Source organism: Lodderomyces beijingensis (assembly GCF_963989305.1).
Source record: "Lodderomyces beijingensis strain CBS 14171 genome assembly, chromosome: 4".
NCBI classification, from domain to species: domain Eukaryota; kingdom Fungi; phylum Ascomycota; class Pichiomycetes; order Serinales; family Debaryomycetaceae; genus Lodderomyces; species Lodderomyces beijingensis.
In genome coordinates this window covers 2028258-2051384 of record NC_089973.1, presented here as the reverse complement: position 1 = coordinate 2051384, position 23127 = coordinate 2028258, and the positions used below count along the sequence as shown (strand labels likewise).

The 23127-nt window shown below is 47.4% G+C and overlaps 6 protein-coding genes across 6 annotated transcripts; 2 read left to right on the top strand and 4 right to left on the bottom strand. All coding sequences in view use genetic code 12, as the record gives it.

Annotated features, from left to right (window-relative positions):
* Positions 1-639: 639 nt before the first annotated feature.
* On the bottom strand, positions 640-4371 carry LODBEIA_P38940 (uncharacterized protein; the record flags this gene model as incomplete). Its single annotated transcript, XM_066974054.1, has 1 exon — positions 640-4371. One exon carries the CDS (start codon positions 4369-4371, stop codon positions 640-642), a length of 3732 nt encoding a protein of 1243 aa, XP_066830832.1.
* A 991-nt stretch (positions 4372-5362) lies between these two features.
* LODBEIA_P38930 (uncharacterized protein) lies at positions 5363-7855 on the top strand (the record flags this gene model as incomplete). The annotated part of the gene is made up of 1 exon (XM_066974053.1): positions 5363-7855. One exon carries the CDS (start codon positions 5363-5365, stop codon positions 7853-7855), a length of 2493 nt encoding a protein of 830 aa, XP_066830831.1.
* A 280-nt stretch (positions 7856-8135) lies between these two features.
* LODBEIA_P38920 (uncharacterized protein) lies at positions 8136-10001 on the top strand (the record flags this gene model as incomplete). Its single annotated transcript, XM_066974052.1, has 1 exon — positions 8136-10001. One exon carries the CDS (start codon positions 8136-8138, stop codon positions 9999-10001), a length of 1866 nt encoding a protein of 621 aa, XP_066830830.1.
* A 114-nt stretch (positions 10002-10115) lies between these two features.
* Positions 10116-11714, bottom strand: LODBEIA_P38910 (uncharacterized protein; the record flags this gene model as incomplete). The annotated part of the gene is made up of 1 exon (XM_066974051.1): positions 10116-11714. One exon carries the CDS (start codon positions 11712-11714, stop codon positions 10116-10118), a length of 1599 nt encoding a protein of 532 aa, XP_066830829.1.
* A 2033-nt stretch (positions 11715-13747) lies between these two features.
* On the bottom strand, positions 13748-15235 carry LODBEIA_P38900 (uncharacterized protein; the record flags this gene model as incomplete). Its single annotated transcript, XM_066974050.1, has 1 exon — positions 13748-15235. One exon carries the CDS (start codon positions 15233-15235, stop codon positions 13748-13750), a length of 1488 nt encoding a protein of 495 aa, XP_066830828.1.
* A 2573-nt stretch (positions 15236-17808) lies between these two features.
* LODBEIA_P38890 (uncharacterized protein) lies at positions 17809-18969 on the bottom strand (the record flags this gene model as incomplete). Its single annotated transcript, XM_066974048.1, has 1 exon — positions 17809-18969. One exon carries the CDS (start codon positions 18967-18969, stop codon positions 17809-17811), a length of 1161 nt encoding a protein of 386 aa, XP_066830827.1.
* Between the last annotated feature and the right edge of the window lie 4158 nt (positions 18970-23127).

Below are 23127 nucleotides of genomic sequence, written 5' to 3'. Positions count from 1 at the left end.
TTTTTCTGTAGGTCACGTGATGGTCGTTGTTTCGCATTGCTGACGTGGGTAGCAATCGTATGGAGGCTTCGGATGCATTATCAAACACACACGTGTCTCTTGCAAAAGCTGCTTGCACCGCCACCCACGCCATCTCGTGCTTGACACTGGGTGATAAGAGCGTTTGGAAAAGCGTGGGTTGGGGCTGGACTACATTGCCATGATCTCTACACGGTCCATGGATCCGCACGCTTGGTCTGAGCATAGGGTTTCTTCCATATACATCTCCGGCCCCTATTTGGCTAAGCAAGGTAGCGTGGTCCCCGAGTGATCCTGAAGATATCTGTATTGCTGTGCTGCTCTATTGTTCCTGCTCTTTGACAATCTGTCAGTAGCATGTATTTAGTGCAACCCGGTTACGTCAAACACCTCCCATCGGCTTTAACCACTTGTCGAAACGTCCTTTGTCGGGTAATTAGCCGCAGCCAAAAGCGACAAAAGACGACAACGTGGTTAGTTTCTACAAAACGGTGCGAAAAGTACACTACTGAGCTGAGCAGTTACTACTCCGCTACCAACTGCTTCGGTTCATCAGTCCCGTGATCATATAACATATTATTACAAAATAACACTACAACTCTAACAGCCCCTCGTTATCAGTCAACTTGCGCTGCTTGATTTGCGTGAAAGCCATTTGCGAAGTGAACTCTTGACTCTGCCTCCGTTTTGTCCACTCATGATACTGCCGCTGCTCCCTCCTCTTACGCTTCCCATATCGTCGCTTTGCAGTGCAGCCCCATTTCGGTCTATTGTTAATGTAGATATCGACGATGTTGATCTATGCTGAGGATGGACATCGCCGTAAAACTTCAACTTCAACGACGCCAACGCGTTGTCGTCGACTATAGATTTGTAACTGGAGCCAAGATTACCAACACCAGCGCCAATGCTGCTGCCGCCGCCAACACCTCCTCCACTTCCACCACCATTGCTAACCCCGACGATCCCCCCACTAGCACAATGTAAGTTTAGATCCGAGGAGATGATCATGTTTCGTGACACGTCCAACCAGGCCCTGCTCAATACGTCGTTAGTGAACCCACGCCACAATACATAGTCGTTTTCCTTCACAGATAGATAGTTTGATGGGTACTCACACCCCTCGAGGTAACTCTCCAACTTATGGATCTTGTTCATAATCCTTGTGCTTTGGATCTGGATATCCTTTAGCGAAACCTTTGAGTTGATAAACGAAAAAATCTCCTCGTTGCCGTTGTATAGCGATTTGCTAAACCCTTCAGTCTCGTTCCCACCATGTAGATTCAAAAACTCCAGCTTTTCAAACTCGAGCGAGCCGATTTGGTAAAGCTTCTCCTGCACGGCGTCATCGCTGAGATCTCCATCCATGTTTATCCCTTCAAGGTTTATCGAGTGGTCACTGTCGCTAGCGTTATCGCGAATCAAGGGCAGCGGCTGCGCCGAGCCGGGCTTAGAGGCTGCACCCACGTTTCGTTGTGGACTTGCCATTGGCGAGCTCGGTTGACTATTCATCTTGTGCGCTGCAATGGTGTTGAAGTCCAACATGTGCACCAACTCTGTCATTCGCAAATACTTGTCAATGAGGTACGGCGTCGTGGGCAACTCGTGCGATGTCTCATCCAACCCCAAGTCGAACCTCTTGACCTCATGACTGAGATCAAGAATCTTTTCATTGAAATCGTTTTTGCGTCCCGTTATCCTATCAAAGTACTCGTAGACTTCAGACTGGTGCTCTCTTAAAAATGCATTCATCTTGACGAGATGCGGTTCCTTATGCGGACTAAACTCCTGTCTGTTGGCCAAGTTCAACAACACTTTAGCAATCAATGTCAAGGTGCGTTGGGTGACCCCCGTCTGATGGTTCTTGGTTAAATAGAATAGTTTCGGGTTGAGTATTGCCGGGCAGAAGAAACGGAGGAAAATAAACGCGCTAACACAGTTTAAGCTGGTGACATTGTCGTCTGCCGCGCAAAACAACTCCACCTTGGTTCGAAAGTTTTTCAATTGCGTCTTGATCTGCTGGGGGATGTCGTTGGATGTGATGTAGATCTTGTGCCAGAGCTCTTCGGCATAGGCGTACAAGTTTTGGAAGTTATTCTCCACCATCTGCTTGACCCTTTCGTCCCTCTCATTGCTATCTTCTTCCTCCGAATCGTCTTCCTCATCACTGCTACCACCAAGCAGATCAGGCACGTCTCCTTCCGGGTAACCATGTCGCGCCGCTTTCTCTTGCAACCTTACATACCGCGGATCCACTTCACAATTCTTTTTCTCGCGATTGATCTTTGCAAAGAAGTCCCCAAACACTTTTTCCAAATACTCCTGTCCGATTCTGATGTTGTACCTCTCCAACGCCTTGGAGAAAATGGACGACCCTCGGAAAAGCGTGTTGAACACATTGCTCTGGGACGTGTTCTTGGAACCATTGGTGAGTTTATCCCCAAGTGTTGCAAGTGATATCTCCATCAACACCTTAAAAAACTTTTCCTCTTGGTTCAAGCACTGGAAAATGTCGAGCAAAATGACACTGACGCGCTCAAATTCAGATGCGGCAACGTTTTCATTAAAAAAATGAACGAGTTCATCGATTGGTCCGTTCTTGAGCAAAAACTCCAAGCTTTTGAAATGGAGACTGCTTGGGATGTGGAACTCCTTGAGGTGGACTTGGAGCAAGAGTTTGCCAATGGGGATGTTGCATGGGTCGTATATCGTCAATCTGACGATATCGAGACTGCGGTTGCTATTAAAGCTTGTCGAGATTGGAATGGACTTGACTTTGATTCCGGTGGAGGGCGAATTGGTGCTGGTCATGATGGTGGAGCTAGTGCTGATTTGCTTTGTCAAGATATCGGGCGTCACGTAAATAGTGCCAATGATCTTATCCGACGGAGAATGTCCATTGTTTGGGTTGCTGCATGTTTTGATCAAAATGTGGATCATTTGCGTGGATATCGGCAAGTTTGTCAGAAACTCCTCTTTCCAGAACGGGTTGACTGTGTGATTCACAATTGCCGTCCGTGACCAAGGGTAGCCCCACATTCTGATTTCCGCGTAGATCTTGCCCCCCTTTGCCGCATCGACGCTGCTTGTTTCAAACTTGGCTTCAATGATGTCAACGGAAATGTTTTTCGACACTCGAAAGTGATCGCGTGAAAAGTCTGAAACCGTTGGTGTGCGGTGCAAATTTGCGGTGGTGACCGGTTTGGACTCGCTGTTGAATGATCCAATGTACTCTCTCTTGGCAAAATAGTTAAGCCCCACAAACCAATCTTCGAGATCTATATGCAAGGGAAACTCAATGTACACTCTTTGGTTACTGGCAATGCACTTGCCATCGCGCGATAAAAACGGGGTCAACAACAACTGGTCCGCTGTTAGAGTGCTAGTGGTACGGATAGTATTATTTAGCCGGAGTTCTTTCAACTGGCCCAAGAACAACACGTTGGAGCTGTTGAAGATGGAGTTGTGGATCTCGCGGATCTCAGTTGAGTATAACGACTTTACATCGATTGAGTATAGCAAAGTGCCGTCTAGCTCGCTTATAAAGTTCAATATCCCATTTGAGTTCAATGCGCCCATTGTGTAAAACCATCCTTCGTTGATGTAGTAGTTGTTTTCACTTGCGTGGTTCAGTACGGAGTCATCAAAACTGCTATTGAAGTTTGAGTCAATCTTGGGTTGGTAGATTGGCCCTCTCGGCCCCAGGATGATGTTCAAGTTCTTTGACTTGTATGGCAACGGACCGTATAATTTGAACCGGCATACTAGCAATTCATAAGGAGTGGCACTAGATTTGGACGGTGGAACAACCTGCTTGTTTTCGCTATACCATTTCTTGGCCAAGCCCTCCGGCTTCAAGTTCTGCCAGGCAATCAAGGTGCCTATCAAGTTGCCAAAGTTTGTCTTTGACGCGATTTTGACGTACAACTTGTCGTTGGCAAATGTTTTGATGAATACCGTGGGCGGGTCTTCCTCGGGCGTGCTGGTGTCGCCGCCATTCTTTTTGTTTTTGTTCTTTCGAGTCGGTAGGATTGACGACGCAGTGGAAACGGACGAGGTGGAAGTTGACGATGTGTGTAGTTGGTGTAGCAGCTGTGGCTGGGTCTGCTGCAGTTGCTGCAACTGCAAGCTTTGCACATTCGGTATAATTTGTATGGAGCAGGACTGGAGCGCGCGGAGGAGCAAGTAATCGTTGCCGTGCTGGTCAGTGGAGTACAATTGTCCAATCGCGGTGATAAAGATGGACTCAACGTGGATCCAGCTGATGGAGTCTGTTGAAACCAAAAAGCTTGAGCCGTGGAAAGTGCCTTTTGAACGTGATAGGATCCTATGGAAAGCAGTCTGATGTGTCATCTCGACGGGTTTGGAAGGTCTAACAAGCGTGGTTCAGCTACAGCGTCATAAACCCAGCACCGGCGGTTACTATAACGAGGGTAATCTGTGGAGATGAAGAAAAGAGCGAATAGACGTTGGTTCTTTTGGTGTGGAAATAACCAACCTGTTTGGTTCTCAAAATGTTACCACAGCAGACTCTCTTTTTCGCTCGCCAAAGGTCCTCCAGATACACCCACGCGACGCGTGCCACGTCAGAATTAAGTTGTAGACGAAACTGGCACTTGAAACCGTGTTAGCAGGACATAGCTTAGAGACCACCCCTTTAGCAGGTCGGGGTTACCAGGAAGGAGAGGACGCGAAGACGTGTTTACAGATGTTGACCCGGGGGAAATTCTACCTAGGTGTGGGTAGTAGCTGTAAACATTTTTTATGAAGCCAGCGTAAGTAGAAGTCGCGGTTTACACCAATTCTTGCGTTTGACAATCAACTGCAAGAGCCAAACAACTGGGTCTACTCCATGCGAACAAGTTTCCTAGTAGCAATAAGTACTGCTCTTACCCTTCCGCTTCCCCACGCTTGTGAATAAGTGTTGGTGTAGCATCTTGCAAAGCTACATGCGGACTAGACTCCCAGGTGGGTGAAATTCTACTCTTTTTACGATTTGAGTTTGGCGGCTGTCTCTTCAAGCTGATGATTTTGTTTCGTTTTCATACCAGCTGTAGCAGACACACCTATCACCTTCGAGAGTTCACCGATCATCATCCATTTCACATTTCATCACCTCTAGTGTTGCAACTGTTAATATACTTGATTGGTTTTTTGAGTACTCCAAGGTAAAGGCGAGAGTGAGAAAACCACAACCAAAAAGATTTCACGACATTCCATCAACAACCAACCACTCAATCCATTTGGCAGTACAAGGCTGACACAGCATTCATTCCTTCAAACATTCTTCATTCGTTCTGTCTCCCCTTTAGCTTGTTCAACCACAGTTTATTTGCCGACTATAATGGACTCGCGCACGCCTCCTCAGCCATTTCGGTCATTTTCAACAAACTCAAACTTATCAGTGGTTAGCTCGTCCACCTCGTCCACAAGCACCACGGCTAATACAAACGGACCCTTGTTGCAGTCCACGGCCATGAGAACCAACCTGTCGGGTCCGTTAAACATCAACAATTTCAACAAACCTAGCAATTATAAGGACCACTTGTACTACAAATGCGAGGCCTTGAAGCGGAGATTACTGGCAATCAAGGGAATAACGCCGTTTATGAACCTCGCATTCAACAATGCGGAAAAGTTGTGTGATCAGCAGTCGCTAAGCTTGGCCCAGGAAGGCAACGTGGCCAGCTTGGACCGGTTTTCCATGCAGTCATCGAATTCCATGGGCAGTGGCAATTTGCTTCAACAACAGAGCAGGTCTGCTAGTAACGGCACCGGTAATACTCGCAGCTCGAGCCATAGCTATGGTGTTGCAAATATCCATGAAAGCTTGCTAACATTCACCGCGGGTGTGCTACCCGCGAATATCAGTGTTGACCCGGCAACGCAATTGTGGAAGTTGTTCCAACAAGGTGCTCCCTTGTGCCTTATATATAACCATGTCTCGGGCTCCACAGACAACCAGTTGGTTGTCGTTAGCTCGGACGACTTACGAATTTGCAAAAAGTCGGTTTACGATTTCATTGTTGCGGTGAAAACGCTCTTTGCTTTTGAAGAAGACGAGTTGTTCACCATATCAAATGTGTTTTCCGATAGCACCCAGGACTTGCTCAAGATCATTTCGTTTGTCAATAAACTATTGGATAGCGGCCTGCAGCCAACAACACTCGGACAAAAGGAGCAAGACGACATCAAGTTGGATGTGCAGATTGCCGACGAGCGGTCCAAAGTGTTTCGAGAAATCATTGAAACCGAAAGGAAATACGTGCAAGATTTGGAGTTGTTGTTGAGCTACAGAAACCAGTTGTCCGAAGCGGACTTGCTCTCGCTGGAGCAAATTCACACATTGTTCCCCAACTTGAACGATATAATCGACTTCCAAAGAAGATTTCTCAATGGACTCGAATGCAATATAAATGTACCGGTCAAGTACCAAAGAATCGGCTCGGTCTTTATCCACGCAAGTCTTGGTCCATTCAGAGCCTACGAGCCGTGGACAATTGGACAGCTTACGGCAATTGACTTGATCAACAAGGAAAATGCAAATTTAAAGAGATCCTCAAGCTTGATTGACCCTGGGTTTGAACTTCAATCGTACATCTTGAAACCGATACAGAGATTGTGCAAGTATCCATTGCTTTTAAAAGAGTTGATCAAAACAACCACACCCGAACTGTCCAATGGAGAGCCGGCAGACTCCCAGGCTTCTGAATTGCACGTGGCAAGATCGGCAATGAAGGAGGTGGCCAACCAAGTCAACGAAGCACAGCGAAGAGCAGAAAATGTGGAAGTGCTCCGCAAGTTGATGGAAAGAGTCAATAACTGGAAAGGATTCAATCTACGCGACCAAGGCGAGCTCCTCCATCATGGGATAGTCAGAGTCAAAGACGCAGAAAATGAAAAGGAGTACGTGGCCTACCTCTTTGAAAAAATCATCTTCTTTTTCAAGGAAGTGGGCACGGAGAAGGAGAAACCAGACAAAAAGAACAAGTTTGGAAGCAGAAAGAAATCGAGCTCGACAGTGTCACAATCAACGGCAAACTTGCTTGAATCGTTGAACGGGAAAAACGATCGCACACCGTTGGAACTCCGGGGTAGGGTCTACATTTCGGAGATATACAACATCAGCCCGCACTCCAGTAATGGGTACACATTGGTGATTGCATGGTCTGGCAAGAAGGAAAGCGGTTCGTTTACACTAAAGTACCGGTCAGAAGAGGCACGCGCGCAATGGGAACAATGCCTACGATCGTTGAAAACAAGTGAGATGAACAACCACATTTCACGTAAACTACGTGACTCGCAGCTGTCTGCAAACACCAACGACTCATCCATCTATGAGTACATGGGCGGCGAGTCGCCAAAGGCCTTGACCGGTGACCAGCAGCGCAACTCGTTCAACGAAACTCGACACCACTCTTCGTCTTCAACGCAATCGATGATGATGATGATGCGCAACGGCAACAGATCAAAATCAGGCGAGTTTTCCCGTCTATCTACATCGTCCTCAACATCCTACAACAACAGCTCCAGCACTACACCCGTGTCATTGGCGCCAACGTTGCCGTCGCCGGATGTCAGCATACGCTTAATCTTTAACAACGCCGAGCTTGCAGATTGTTTAATGGTGAGCTCGCAGATCCAATTTGCCGATTTGCACCTGAAGATAGCCCTGAGGATATCGGCGAGTGGGCTCGTGAGAGACCATCTTGTGATCAACAAGCTACGGTATAAAGACGAAGATGGTGATTTCGTGGTGATGGACTCAAACGATGACTGGAACCTTGCTATGGACGAGTTGGACGCTTCTCGTGCACTAACCATTTGGGTGTCCTAGAGTGTATATGGTGGTAGTAAGTAGAACAGACGTCTCCCGCGACCCGCGGCTAGCCGCGGCTAATAATGTCATGATGATAAGCAAATCCTCTACAAGTTCTGACCCCATTTTGGCTATGAGTAATTTGACTCATTTGATTTGACCAGCGCTGCATGCAGTGCTTCAGGAGATGAGATCAAAAAAACGGCTACCAGTCTGGAAAAACTCGAGTTCTATATTGAGCCACCAGATATGCCAGTACAAGGCTGAACCAAAACCCCAAGCATACACCCCACACGCAATGATACCCAGTCTAATACGCCAGACATGCAAACGTCTAAGAGCAACTTCAACGAGAAGACCGTACTCACCGGCGGTCAGGTCCCTCCCCAGGGCATTCACTCGGAATCTAACAACTGAACAGCAGGCAATTCTAAATCAGCCACGAGCCAAGGATCAAGTAGAAGTGTGCATAGTCGGTGGCGGTCCCTCGGGGCTAGCCACAGCAATAAAGCTAAAGCAGCTAGACCATGAACATGGCGCTGGCGAAATGCGAGTCATCGTCTTGGAGAAAGCGGCTGATTTCGGAAGCCACATTGTGAGTGGAGCCGTGATTGAGCCGCAAGCGCTCCGCGAACTATTTCCAACCAAAGACGACGGTGGTGACGATGTTCCATTGCCGGCGGATATGGTGACCAAAGTCACGTCGGACCACATGATGTACTTGACGCGCAACTCGGCGTGGCCCTTGCCTGAACCTCCGCAGTTGGCAAACAAGGACAAAAACTTTATTGTTAGTCTCAACACGGTGGTGAAGTATCTCAGCGAGCAAGCTGAAGAGTTGGGCGTGGAGCTATACCCGGGCATCAGTGTGAGCGACGTCATATACAACGAAGCAAAGGATGTGGTGTTGGGTGTAGCGACGCAGGACATGGGGTTGGACAAGAACGGCGCGCCAAGGGAGACTTTTGAAAAGGGAATGGAGTTCAACGCACGAGTCACCGTGTTTGCGGAAGGGTGCCACGGGTCATTGTCAAAACAAATAATCAACAACTTCCAACTTCGTCACGATTCAGCCCCACAAACATACGGTTTAGGGCTCAAGGAGGTTTGGGAAGTTGACGCGTCCAAATTCCAGCTGGGCTACGTGGGGCACTCGTTGGGGTATCCGTTGACTCGCGACTCGGCCGCGTATGGGGGTGGATTCATCTACCACTTTGGCGACGGTCTTGTAGCTGTGGGGCTCGTCATTGGCCTCGACTACGCAAACCCGTACATCTCCCCCTACCAAGAATTTCAAAAAATGAAAACCCACCCGTTTTATGCAGACACTTTGCGCGGAGGCAAGTGCATTTCCTACGCGGCGAGGGCACTAAACGAAGGCGGGTACCAAAGCATCCCGCAGTTGTACTTCCCCGGCGGCATCCTCGTCGGGTGTTCAGCGGGGTTCCTCAATGTGCCAAAGATAAAGGGCACCCACACCGCGATCAAATCGGGAATAGTTGCTGCTGAGTCTATCTACCACAAACTCAGGGACGTGCCACATGATGGCGACGAGGAGCAATTCGAGTTGGACATAAGCCAGCGCCCTGTCACTCTCAAGGAATACGAAACCGCATTCAAGGAGTCGTGGGCCTATAAAGAGTTGCACGCCGTCCGCAACGTCCGCCCCAGCTTCAACTCGCCCTTGGGCACATTAGGCGGATTGGCCCATTCCGGGTTGTCGACAATGCTAACACAGGGACACGAACCTTGGACGCTCCAGTATACCCACACCGACGCCGAGGCAACCCAGCCCGCACAAAACTTCAAGCCCATCGACTATCCGAAACCAGACAATGAGCTAACTTTCGATATCTTGACCTCGGTGGACCGCACAGGCACCTATCACGGCGAGGACGAGCCCTGCCATCTTCGCGTTCCAGACCAGGACTTGCACAAACACGCCGAGCTCAGCTGGCCCCGTTACCAAGGTGTGGAGCAACGGTTCTGCCCAGCTGGAGTCTACGAGTATGTGGAAAGCGACTCCAACCGCTTGGGAGTCGAGTTCAAAATCAACTCGCAAAACTGCATCCACTGCAAAACTTGCGACATCAAGGTCCCCTCTCAGGATATCAACTGGACCGTGCCTGAAGGCGGCGACGGCCCAAAGTACTACATGACATAACTTCTGCCCTTTCCAGTACAAACAATAAAAAGTCATTATACGTTATAACTATACAATATATTTTTTTCTTCTTTTCTAACAATTTTGCGCAAAAAAACTTGAAAACTGAAATGTTTAAGCAAAGAATGAGTCAATGTCGGTATCTTCAGGAGCACCAATGTCGAGAGATAAAAACCCGGAACGGATGACGTTTAACCATTTGTGGTTGTTTGCCTCGTGGCCGTGGTTACCGGCACGCAATGCCGCGGCATGCAACTCAGCCGCAGCAGCCGCGGCGTTGGCACTGTGCATGCTTGGAGCACGAGATGCGCGCGGAGCAGCAGCAGCAGCAGTGACAAACTTGGGCTTTTTAACCAACAAGTAGGACATTGACTTGGACCGCTTCCCGTTTTTGCGCACAGTTTCGATGGTCTCGTCGTCATCGTCATCCCTGTCTGATTCGTCATCAAAGACAAGGTCAAACTCGTCCATTTCATGGTCCGAGCCGGTGAAGTCGTCTTCCCCTGTGGTTGTAGTGGTGGTGGCAGTGCGATTCAAGGCGGCAGTGACTGGTGCTGACGAGTAGGGCACATTCAAGTGGTGCTTTTCAAACGCAGAGGAACTGGACTCGAAAAAGGAGTGTCTGGTGATGCCCAAGTCAAACATTGTTTGTCTTCTTGGTTTAGCCAAGCTGGCCTGTTTGGCGGTAAGTAGCGACTCGTCTTCAGCTGCGGGATCTTGAGGTTGCCTGTTGGGAGTGGAGGCCGTGGTTGTGGTTGTGGGTGTTGCTGTTTCCTCCGACACGTCTTCATCTTTGTACTCTTGACTGTGCTGCTCCCCCTTTTTAACCTCCGCTAATAGGGTCTTGGCAACGTGTTCGAACCCGGACGCAAGGATCCCACGGTAGACATAAACCATTCTCTTTGGCGACGCGTCGGCCCAGTCTCTGGAAATGGCATACTTTAAACTAGTGTCGCCCTTTTCGATTCTCTTGATGTACGCGTTGAGCTTGGCGCTGACCAAATTGGAGGTCTTTGTTGAAAGACTAGCCATTTCGGGTTTCTTTTCGCGCAAGATGTCGCAGACCTGTTTCACGGTTAAACCTTGCCCTTCTGGATCCTCTTTGAAAAGAATGAGAAAGATGTTAAAGAGGACATCGTCTTCCAAGGAAGCGTCGCCTTCTTGTATAGGCTCTGGCTTTTCACCGGTAACGGGGATAGCCGTTGAGATGCCAGTGGCAATGGGTGCTCTAGAAATTGGCTTTGGCTTTTTGATCTTCTTTGCAGCTGCGGTTGCAACTGACGAGTCGTTGGATGAGGGAGGACTCGATGTTGAAGTAGGCGGAGTCGACTCTCTAGTCGAGTCTGGTTGCGTTTCCAAAACGGACTCGGGGCTAGTGCTTCTAGAAGATTGCTGTTCCTTGCCGATATCCATCTTGGCCAAGTCCCCGCTAATCGAGTAATTTCGACCGGGCTCACTCTCTGCCTCGTGTTCGTCTTCCTCTTCCTCCTCATCCGAGTCCTGGCTCTCTTCCTCCGAGCTCGCACCGATGGCATCGTCGTCACCGTTGTCTTGGTTCTTTGCCCTCTCTAATGCAACTTTTTCCGTCGGATGCAAGGGCAAGCTCTTGGTTCTGTTCTTTTTAGCGACACCCAAAGTGTTTGGGTTGAACGTGGGCGAGGCAGCACTGGCCATCCCGTGTAACTCCAACGGACGTCTTTCAGTTAATGCCATATTTGACCACTCTTGCTATAACTTGTCTGGTAGATTGCAAAACTGTAACCAATAGTATCTGAAACAAAATTGAAATGGATCTATGATTTGATATATGAAAAAAAAAAAAAACAAAAAATAAAATAAAAATTGAACCTGATAATGTACAGTTTCTCCCTGCTGAGTATATGAAAGTAGATAAAGACAAGTTCTAGATATAAAAAGTCGTATAGGAGTAAAATGTCATCAAATGATACGGACGGTGTAAACAGTGTAACTTTGCAAGACCTGATTTAGCAGTTCATATCAATAGCGATTCTTTTTTCTGTGGGTGTATGGAACAAAAGTTGATAATCAAAAGTAATCTGTGGGAGTAGGGAACAAGTGATAGTGAAATACTTGTTTCTAGTGAGCGTGTGGATATGAATATGTGTTCTGGACTATGGAGTGTTTGTGGGTTCCAGGGTGTTACAAACGTGACGCGATAGCCCTAGGTTGAAAAAAGTGTTGGTCGTGGCAGCACTGGGTGTATATAAAGAGGATAAACTGAAAAACTAAAGGGTGGGAGGGAAGATGCAGGGGATGGTGCTTGGATTATATTAAAATATCCAATATTCCTGTTGCATCAGGAGGATCGTATCGATTGATTGTGTGAAATAAATTACTACGAAATTTTCAAAACTGAGATTGGGGGGGGGGGGGAAGAGAAGGTCGTGTCCGGGGGTCAAATTCAGCTTCCAAGAGCGACTCCTATTTTCTCAATCAGATGCCACATTATACCAGTGCGAGGCCTACCGAGTCTGTTAGCATGGGCTGTTTCCACTTCCCTGTAGCTGGGTCCCCCCAGGTGGTGCTTTCCCGCCCTTCCTCATAGCCTTTGCAGTCTATAGGTAAGAGACAGGGGTAGGATCTAAGGGCGGAGGTGGCCGGAGCACATGCTACCTCGGTACCAATCAGAACCTGTTGATGCTACACAAGTGTTTTTTTTTTCTTCCATTTACAACGTGCTGCAGGGGAAGTAGAAATGGCGCACTTTAGTATGTGAAAGGAGAAACTCATAGGCGCCAGTGAAACGCAATCGAAAGTCCTTCACGAATGTAAGACAAGTCCTTTCAGCAAGTCCTATTGAACAAATAGATCCAGGTCCTCCATCGATTGATCCGGTCTCGGGTCTCAGAAACTTGAGAGACTTGTGTGAAACCCTCGAGTGCCTAATTGGGAAAACAGGGAGCAATCTCGCATCAACACTTGTTGCCTTTCCCCTATACAGCGTGCAGTGGGTGTTGTTTCCATCTATCGATCCAATCAGAAGTCGCTCTGGCACGGGTTTAACCACTACCTTCTCTGTTCTATTATTCCCTATACACAGAAAGTGTTCCCGCCACTGCCTTGCGCGTAATAATAATCCATCTCTCTCTGGCCTTACACCCCCACCACCACCAACGGCGACATCTCGCTTATCGCTCGCAAAGGCAATCTTTCTAGACGTTGCTTGCTGTCTTATTCAACGAGAAGCGGTTCGACTGCGGATAATCAATAACCGGGAGAAATGAGTTTGGTTGGTGAAACGCTTCCACACCGCCGTCTCAACAACAAATAGCGCATCTTAAGCAATAGTTCAGAAACCAACACGTAATTAACTCGTAAATGTCACCCCCTCTTTTACTTCTAACTACCGCGCCGTCTTGACATAGAGGTGTAGAGCCAAAACCCAGGGCGATGAACCCCTAAGCCAATGGCGCAATCTAAACTCTGGTGTAGTGTCATAACTGCTACTGGCGCGTGGTTAAAGTAGACAAAGCACGTCAGTATCTCCAATCAATTCTATCTGCATGTATGGCTCTTTCCTCCTCGGTGCTAATCTAGGTAGAACTCCAGCGGCCCCTATTCCCGTGGAGTGGCCCGGGAACCGGGCTATAGCCCTCTTATATGAAATGCGAGGGTATCATTTTCTTATTTTTCGCAGCAATCAGATGTTGCGCGTTTACATACTTTTGCAACCAACGGCAGGTGGCTCCGTTAGAGTCTCTTACCTCTGGGCCTATTTACAGTACTCAATCCTTGGCATCTTCGTGCTCGTCGCCGCCACTTTTCAATAACCCGAGCGCTTGTAGGGTGACTTGCCAATCTTCTCGCCAATAGTCGTCTCTATACGGATCCTCAAACTCGTTTTTGTTTGGAGGAATAAACCAATAGTTTAGCGCAATATGTACATCTGCCCCGGCAGCGTGGTTATCCTCCACGCCAAAGCTCGAAACCTCGTGGAACCAGCCGGCAGGTAGGTATAGCATCTCGCCTTGTTCTAGCCAAACGGTCATCTTGTTCAACTGTAGTACACCAGGAAAGTGCTCCAGGGCAAATGCCTCCACGTGTTGTCTGGTGGCTTCATCCATTTCGTCAAGATGGAGTAGCGCGGGCGGGATTTTGGAAAAACTAGGCGGATCGAGCGATTCTCCATCGAGCAGGTGTGTCAGATCCACTCTGGTGTTCTCCACCAGCAACTCGTCTTGTCCATCACCATTGTGTCCCTGTTGCCAGCGCAAGACGTCTTCTTCAATTGCGCCGTCGTCTCTAATACTCATCCACTCCGGTGCATTTGCATCTCTCTTGTAGTCAATGACGCCGTTGCCATAGACTCTCGCAATGTTGCCCCAAGTGTACAATTTCTTTGCATCCGCGGGACTAAAGATTGTAAATCGTTTCCGTCCTTGCACCAATATGTACAAGTTATCGGCATGGTCGTGGTGTAGACCTGAACTAGAGCCATTTGACGGTATCTGTTTGTCTAGGTCAGTCAATGGGGTTGTCAAATCTACTTTGTAGTTGCCTGACTTTTGAGTCTTGCCCATCCATAGATTGATCTGCTGTGGGATCAATGTTGGAACTATCTTTGGGTGAAGCGGTAGTATGTCAGACTGGGCAAGATTAGACAAGGGTCGTTGGTAGAGTTCCGATACTCGTTCAACCGCCTCGTCCTGGTCCATCGCAATCGTGTCACCCCCTTCTTCATCTTCCCCCTCATCAAAGTCATCCCGAAGATTGTTGATATCGAATGATAAAGTCTCCGCAAAATGGTCCACCTCTTGTTCTTCTTCCTCTTCCTCGTCTTCTTCGTCTTCCTCGTCTGGTTGCTCCACGGGATCCACCTCGAGGTCACCACTCTCTTTATACTGCGTTGTCAAATAGTAATCGCCATCGCCCAGTTTCAACTTGTCCATCAACTCGCTCAACTTCATCTTGACCCGCTTCTGTCCCGAGCCGAACCCACCACTGTGCAATCGCTCGACTTGCAACTCATCTTCCTCGTCTCCATACTGTAAAGTCTCATAGAGACGGTCAAGTTTGAACTTTGTTAGCGGGACCAACCCTTCTCGACTCGTGAGTTTCACCGGCTTTCTCGAGCTGATGTATAGGTCGAAAAACTGTTTGGGGGTAGTATCATCTGCATCGAGCGTGGGAACTTGCACATCGCCAGCGGGAACAGCCCATCCATTGTAGTCGTTCACCCCCGTCTTTTGCTTCTTTCGCGGAGCCGGGGACATAACCTGTTTCAGCTTGTTTTTTTTTTTACCAGCTGCAGTGGATCAGCAAAAGCTTAGTTATCCCTTAGTTCACTATCGCTGTGGCATCCCCGCGTCTGGTTATCATCGTTTGATTTATTTATTGTCTCCAATGTCGCAACCCGAGTGTTTAGTGTCTGAAGATATTCAAGACAGAAAACAGGCGTGTGGTTTTTTTTGTCTGCGATAGAAAAGCTAAAGTTTTTTCTTTGTTCGTATCAAACAGAGCTCCACACTAGTTTTTTTTTTCCACCTTCCAGAACAGACGAGGCAGGTGTTAATGAAAGGTTATAGCAGCGAGTGCTTTCAAACAATGTAGGCCAAGAAAAGGCAAAGATGAAGGCGAAAGGCCTCGTCAGCTTTGCGTAATGCTCCCTCGGCCGCCCCCTGTCCCGAGGAGACTGTTCAATTCTGCAGCCTTGCTCAACGGCTGAGATAGCAATCAAGTTGCTGCAGCGTAGGGGAATCAATATCTACCGTTCTTGCCAGCGTATGTTGAGGACTGTCGCGAATCTGAGACAACGCAATGCTCGTCGAACGAAGTATATGAAACATTGAATCGGATTCAGATTTGACCAACTTACAAAAAAAGAATTGGTTCTATTTTTTTATCAATGGCCGGGCCGGTTAATAGGTTAACCTTTTTTTCTTTCCGCTCGGACTCCATCTGGCGAGCCAGACTCACCAAGCCATGGCGAAACCACAAAAACCTCCAGAAATATCCCTGCGAAGAACAAAACAGAACAGGTTTGCCCACTATACCCAATTGGGTGATTAGTCCCTCGTCTCCTCGGCTTGCGCTTGGACGTCCAGCCTTTGTGTAAGCAGAATTTGTTTCGAGACTCACACCGTGGGATGCTGAACATTCCACGATTTGCGAAAAAACGCAATGCAAGGGAAACAAAGACGCTCATGTCAGCCTTAACGTCACCACAGAGGGGATAATAAAGGTGGCCGGAGTTGAGGAGCTGGACAAAAAACTCTCTTCAACTTGCCCAAAGATACACCGTCTCCTTCTCCTACACGGGCCGGAAATGGGGGAGGGGGCCGTGTAACTTGTCCCTCATGTGAAGTAAACGTTTTCGATCCAGGCGCTACTAACCAGCATAAGAATCAGTCCACCTGGGTCCCCAATGAACAAGACAAACGTTTTTTTTTTTTTTCAAGGGCAGCTCTTTGCAGGTGGGCTCCTGTGCTTCAACCCTCCCCCCTTGCACAGCAAGTGTCCGTTCCAAGAGGAAGCTAATTTTAAAGTGAAGATAAACGAGGTTATATCTAACCTTACTATTGTCTCGCAGAACAATGTCCATTTGACAATTGCAGCCATTAGTGCGGAAAATAAAAAGGGAGAAATGTTGGAAAAGTCTAGGGTGAACAGTAGACGATGTTAAGCCCAGACGGTCAACAAGGGAGAGTAAGAGTCATCATCGGAGTTGACATCTCCAAGGCTGAGCAAGCGAGTTGAAACCACATGGAGGCAACCGGGATACCTTACACGTTACACCTTGTGTCTAACCTAATCTCCGTTGCTAGAGTGGGACACATCCAAACCCGATGGACCTCCTTTCTCACGCGTCGCGTCTACCGCGGTCGGCACGCCCTTCTCGACCAATATACTGCAGACTCCTTCCCCCCTTCCCGCGTTCCACCCTGTAACAAAGGACAAGTTGTCCTTCTTTTTCAGTCAGATGCGCCTAACCTGGACTGTCTTTGTTGGATTTTGAGTTTAGTCAGCTCAACTAAGCGCTAGTCTCCCTAATGGTCAGAGACTAAAGCCAGACAAGTTTCACAATTAGCCAAATGTGGCTTCCCCTAGGGTTGTACATTTGCTACTCCGTTTCAAGATAAAGTGCCAAACAACAAACCCGGGTAGTAATTTTCTTGTTTCCTTTTGGCTCCGCTGGATGAAATGTTTCACCCGTTTTGTTTTACAGTTTGGAGGGTTGTTAGAGCACAGGGTGAACGGGCGTCGTGAAGCACTGCCGTCACCGGAAGGCGATGTTTAACTTGGCTTCAAACATTTTACGCTCGTCTTTCAATGTACTCCCTCAGCGATAAAGTGACAATAAAAGAAAAAGTGATCTCACCAATTCCACTCTTTGCTTTTAGATCGCGTTGCAACAGTGCACAATAGCGCGGAGCCTGCGCTACCATGTGCTGTCAAATGATTGCAAAAGATTGCGCCCGTGGTGGGTTATCGATCCACTTCAATTTGGACCACTATTACCACGGCCAGCACCACCAGCGTAGTCGCACGTGTAGTTGAGAGAGTTCAAGTGTCACGTCAAGGATGCGGCACCAAGTTTGTTAGTTTCTTCCCCTTCCTCAACGAGATAGGGGCACAGGAATTCCTTCCACCCTCAACCGTAGATCTCTACGCTGCACGGATTATGACAAGATACACAAAAACGGTTTTCTCTCGGAACAATCACAATATAGGGGAAACGCAAGAGAAAGCCTGGAGTTCACCTCTGTTTCTTTTTTTTTTTTATCACGCTGTATTTATTTATTCACTTTTTTTTTTCTCTTTTTTCATTAGAAGTCATATATTCGTGCTATATTCTATGAGGGGCTCCTGAGGTGGTGGTATCATTACTCTTCATTCTTTTCGGACCGGGCGCGTTGTTCCCCCCAAGCAGAGGCTGGTCCAAAGTTTCCCGTCTTTTTCTATCAATTCGCTCTTCGGGACTTGGCCCCGGGGTCAAAGGCATGGAAACTTTTGGCGTCTTTGGTGGAACGGCTCTGTTGGCAGCAAGTGCGCCGTTGCGGTTGCCATCACTGGTGCCGTTGGGGTTGGTGCGGCGGCAGTTCATTAAATATTTCTGTTGCAAGCTGTTGGGGATAGCGAGGAACTTGATATTCTGAAACACTGTTTGGAAATCCTCAATCACTAGCACCAAGCGTGGAAAGTGCTGTGGGGAGGTTGACACTGCTAGCACATTGTTGTAGAAATGTAAAATCGTCATCAAGTTGATGGGGAGCTTCAGCAACGAGATGGCCGACATGATGGCCAAAATGGCGATTCTCGACGACGAGTAGTCAAAGTAAATGTTGGGGTAAAACTGGAACAACTCGCCAAGGTAATACGCAGTCACCTTGATCTTTTGGATGTTGTGCTTGATAATCATGGCCTGGGAGTCACTACCGGACGTCAAGAGGCTGAGAAAGCTATCGACAAACGCGTCGTAGGTGGGCGCATTGACCACCCACTCCAACGACTTCAAGATGTGCTTCTCCATCTCAATAAACAACTCCTTGGTGTAGCTATCAACACAGATCTTTCTCAAGTCGCTCAAGGTGGGTATTTTAAACTTGGAGTCCAAGTTCTTGCAGCTGATCCACAACGACGTCAACCCCAACAACTGGTAGTGTTGCTTCTTGACGATTCGTGTTGAGCAGTAACGGTCAATCAAGCTAACTGCAAGTGGGAACGTGGATCTCGACAAGTTGAGAATGTTGCCAACTTCGAACAAAAAATCAAGCAACAACGGTCTCATGCTCAACTTGATCTCTGGCTGCTGCTCAATCAACCCCAACGTAGGCAACGTCTGGATCTCTGCGGTGAACAAGTGCTCCAAGACGTCAATGTGGTATTCAGCAACACTGTCATTGTGGCATTTTTGCTCCAACTGCTGCAAAAACGGGTTATTAGCTTTATTTTGTGCTTGCACCAACCTCTGCTGGTGGAAAGCGTCCGGGGAGTTGTTAGTAGCCATGGTGGGACCTTATTCTATCTCGACAAATACAAAGCAAAGGCGAATAAAACACACACGGTGGGAAAAACCACTTTTTTGATGTAAAAAATGTGGTTGTCAAAAAAGAAAAATTGTGGGGAACTTGACTTGGTTGTAAAAAAAAAAAAAAAGGGACAGTGTCTGGAAAGAAAATGCGACACTGGTATTTTCTTTTTTTTTTGCGACTTTAACCAAGACTATCAAAGTTCAAGTTCAACGGATCTCCAGTAGTAACCAGTTACTAGCAAAGGGAGACGTACAAATGGTATGCAAATGTAAAGGTGTTGCGTCGTGAATCCGTGACGCTACAAAGAAAAAAAGTTGAAACGGTGTTGAAGAAAGACCTGGAAATGTGAGGCAGCAGTAGTGTGGGAATAGCGTTCCGTGAGTCCAACACTGTACAAGCCTAGCGATCGAAAATAGAAACCCTAGTGATGGAATAGTTGTTTTTGTAGTTGACAATGAAACTTCAACGGATGAGAGTCAGATGTCAAAGCAAATCTCTTTCCAGCAGCGGTGAGCGAGCGAGATTGAATATTCTTCTTGGTGGAGAACTAGTTAAAGCTACTTTGAAGAACCAAACTGTTTGACAACTGAATCTGACCTCAAGCAAGGAATAGCAGGGGGGGGATGGGAATGTTATAGCAAGTGGAACTAAATAGACCAGGCCCGTAGAAGAATGAAGCGTCCGATAGCGATGAAAGTGATTCTCTATGAGGATGGCAACTTAGCGTCAAGTGTCACACAGTCTATCAGCAAGACAAGAGCGGGGGTGTGTGTTGAGGTTTGAAGTGTAGAAAGTGAAGAAAAAGGGTTGGAGAAGTTGCAAAAGTTGGGAAAAAGTGGTGGAAATATATATGCTAGATGTTGAATATGTACTCTGCCTACTGCCATTATGTTCTCTTGTATGAAGCTCACCCTCCTTGAAAAATTTAGCATTAATTAAAAATTAAGAATAAAAAAAAAGATCTGTTCTTGTTAACAGTTCGTTACTAATAATATTATTAGCTGCTACTGCATAATGCCAGAGAGTCCAATTAAGCGACAGTGCATCCACCAGATATTACTACTTGACTACCAGATAGACACAGAGAGATAACCACATACAATTAAACATGACACAAGTCACAAAGACACCGACGACATTAGTTACAAAACCGTGGGGGGACACGACACGACACCACACGACACAACACGACACAACCACACTACAATGCCATCAACCACCAAAGAAGGCGCCGACAGTCTCGTAAGTCTGTCGAGTATAAGCACCAGCGCTATCACCCTTGGCATCACCGTGAGCAAGCTCAAGGTGAAGAGCCCCATCACGAGCTTGAATTCTACACCAAATCCTCTTGTTCTAGTGTAAAGAGTCCTCGCACGTGTCGTGCTGCTCAAAGGAGTGGGTTGTCCATTTTCACATTTTAGCTACTTTGGGCATACGTGCCTTTACCACCACTACAATTGCAAAAATGCAATTTAGCAAAAAAGGAGCGTTTAAACGTACCTGGACAAAGGCCTCCCAAAGAAACGAGATTGTTCTTGTTTGAAACCAGCAACAGTGGAAAGCTTCAATCAAAAACCACACATCGAAAATCAAAAAACGAAAACCGAAAATAGAAAATCTGCTCTGTCAAAGCCCTAAAAGAAAAGCTTAGTGTCTTGTTATAATCTCCCCCGTTGTGTCTGGTGGTTGGTAGCTCTAACGATCTCCTTTGTGGTTCCGAGTCTGCTTTCGAACCAATTAAAGTCACAGAGTGGGTGCGTTATAGCTTTGGGCTATTTTCTCTACATTGTTCAGCGGGACAAGGCAGAAGGGGGAGCGGAGGAACACTGACACTTCCATGCTGAAACTCCAGGGGGGGAAGAGGGAAAAATGCGGGAATGTTAAATTGGGAGCTCAGACTCACCGGGTGTTGCCAGTGAGATTTTCCAGCGTATCTCCTGGCATTGAAATACTTCGTACCACAATGCACCCACTTCTGGCTCTCCCAATCGAGACATAATTTTTGCCAAACGGTTCTGCAAATTATGAAACCGCAGGAGAGACAACCGCTGCCTGAGCTGGGTTCGTGTGAGAGCAAGAAATATAAAGCCCACGCAATGCTGGTGGCGGAAATAGACACTATTTTTTTTTTCATTCTCGACAATAGTGATCTTCTGTCTCAGTCAATGAAACCGCACCGACTATACTTACAAAATAAAGACCCCACATTTGGAAACCAAGTGTTGATCCGCCAACACCACAACCATCACCAGAACTCCTCCCAATGGTTTAAGCACTAAAGACCATCTTTGCTTCTAGAAAACGGCACACCACATGGGCCCAAGTGGCACTCTGTCAACATATTTTAGTCTCCATCGATCTCACTGTCTGTGTATAGTCTGAAACGCAGTGATTGTGACGCTAACTGTGCGGGCTCTTGGTTTCAGTGTCGTTGCCCCTATTTCCTCCCTCCCCCACTCCTGCTCGCTCTTCTCCTCGCTTCTTCTTTTTTTGTCCAAGATTTTTTTTTGCAATCTCCTTTGTATTACAACCGCTGGAGTGTGCAAATGAGCTGTTGAAAAAAGAATCTTGTTGCATTTATTTTCTCTCGGCTATCGAGTAGCGGTGGTGGTTCATTGGTGCTTTCGTTGTAGTCTACTGTACCGGTGCAGCCTGTATTCCAGGCACCAAGCCAGCTGCCTCTGTCTCAACCAGTCCCGACAGTATAAAAACCCAAGTCTCGAACCCTAATGTCCAACCTCAAAGCAGCTACTATTAATAACGAAGAGATTTAGGGCCGCGCGTATCTCGTGGTGGGCACGAAGAGCTAAAAGGTAAGAAAAAAAAAAAAAGAAAAAAAAAAAACTGGTGACGATCTCCCGCGGGCGACTCTTCTGCCTAATCTCGCACCGGGAGGCTTGACAAGCGGCTAGGTACGTTCAAGGGGGGAGGAGAAGCGTCTCACTCCGCCTGATGGCATCGCGGTGACGATCTTTGAGCCCAATTGCGCAACGCCTGCTGCTGCTGCTAGAGTTGCACTCAGTCAACCAATCGGTCAACCAATCAGCAGAATCGGGTAAAGTTTAACTTACTCTCTGCCTTTGCCGATTATAGAGTTTTAATTTTGGATAGGATAGTTGGAACACCCATAAAGGTGAGATCCGCAAGGTTTGGGGTTTTGCAAAAAGCCAAAGATCTACAATGGCCAGACATGTAAACTTTATTAGACTTTGGTGTCTTCAATTCGGTCAATTGTTCGCACGGTCGAACTGACAAAGCTCGGTAGTTGTCAGTGCAGACCACATGCATCCGGCTGAACTGATGCTCTCTGTGTCCCTTTCCACCCACCGGTTTTTTCACGCATTTGTGTGCTGCAAAAAAAAATTCTCATGGGGTCGATGAGATGAGCTTGGTTGAGCTTCATTACTGTATCACAGTGTTCCATGCTCTCCTTTCGAGGAGGTGCTTTTGTGATAAAGACATGGATTTGCATTGTGTGCAACCACAAATTGCGCCCAGCTAAGGCAAATCTCTACAAGTACAAGAGCTACCGAACTGGTGTATTTTTCATCGCCTGATCTTGCAATTTTAGTGATCCTTATCCTTCAATCACCAAAACAACAACGTTTGACTCTATTTTTTTCTGGAACCTGGTGTTCTCTTTAGAGGAAAGCTAAAACGCTGCTTCATTGACTGCATCAGAAACAATCTCAAAGACGAACCCGAAAAACCGATAAGGTGGTCTGTTTACGGATGTGTCTCGAGGGGTAAATCCCGCTTACCTCCCTCTCACACACGCCGGAGAGCACCATCTAGCGTGGACTCTGTCATATAAAACGTGGTCATCTTGACCTCCTTATCCCTGGCTGGAGCTGAACTGAAAAAAAGAACACAAGCAAGGCTTTACTGCCCCCCTGGTAAAAGTTTATCCTGAAGCAGTAGCTCCCGTTCTCCCTCCCCCCTCGAGTCTAGCCAGACGGAATGATTGCTGTCTGGTTTGAACAAGTGCAGATCGCGCCCTCCCGGGAACAATCAACCAATAGTGGAGCTGCTACACGCTAAAACATTTATAGATAACCTAGCGTGCATCACGTGGAAACTACTAACCTTCCAACGCCATGTCCGTGTCCACCAAAGGAAAGGAGAGCAGAACT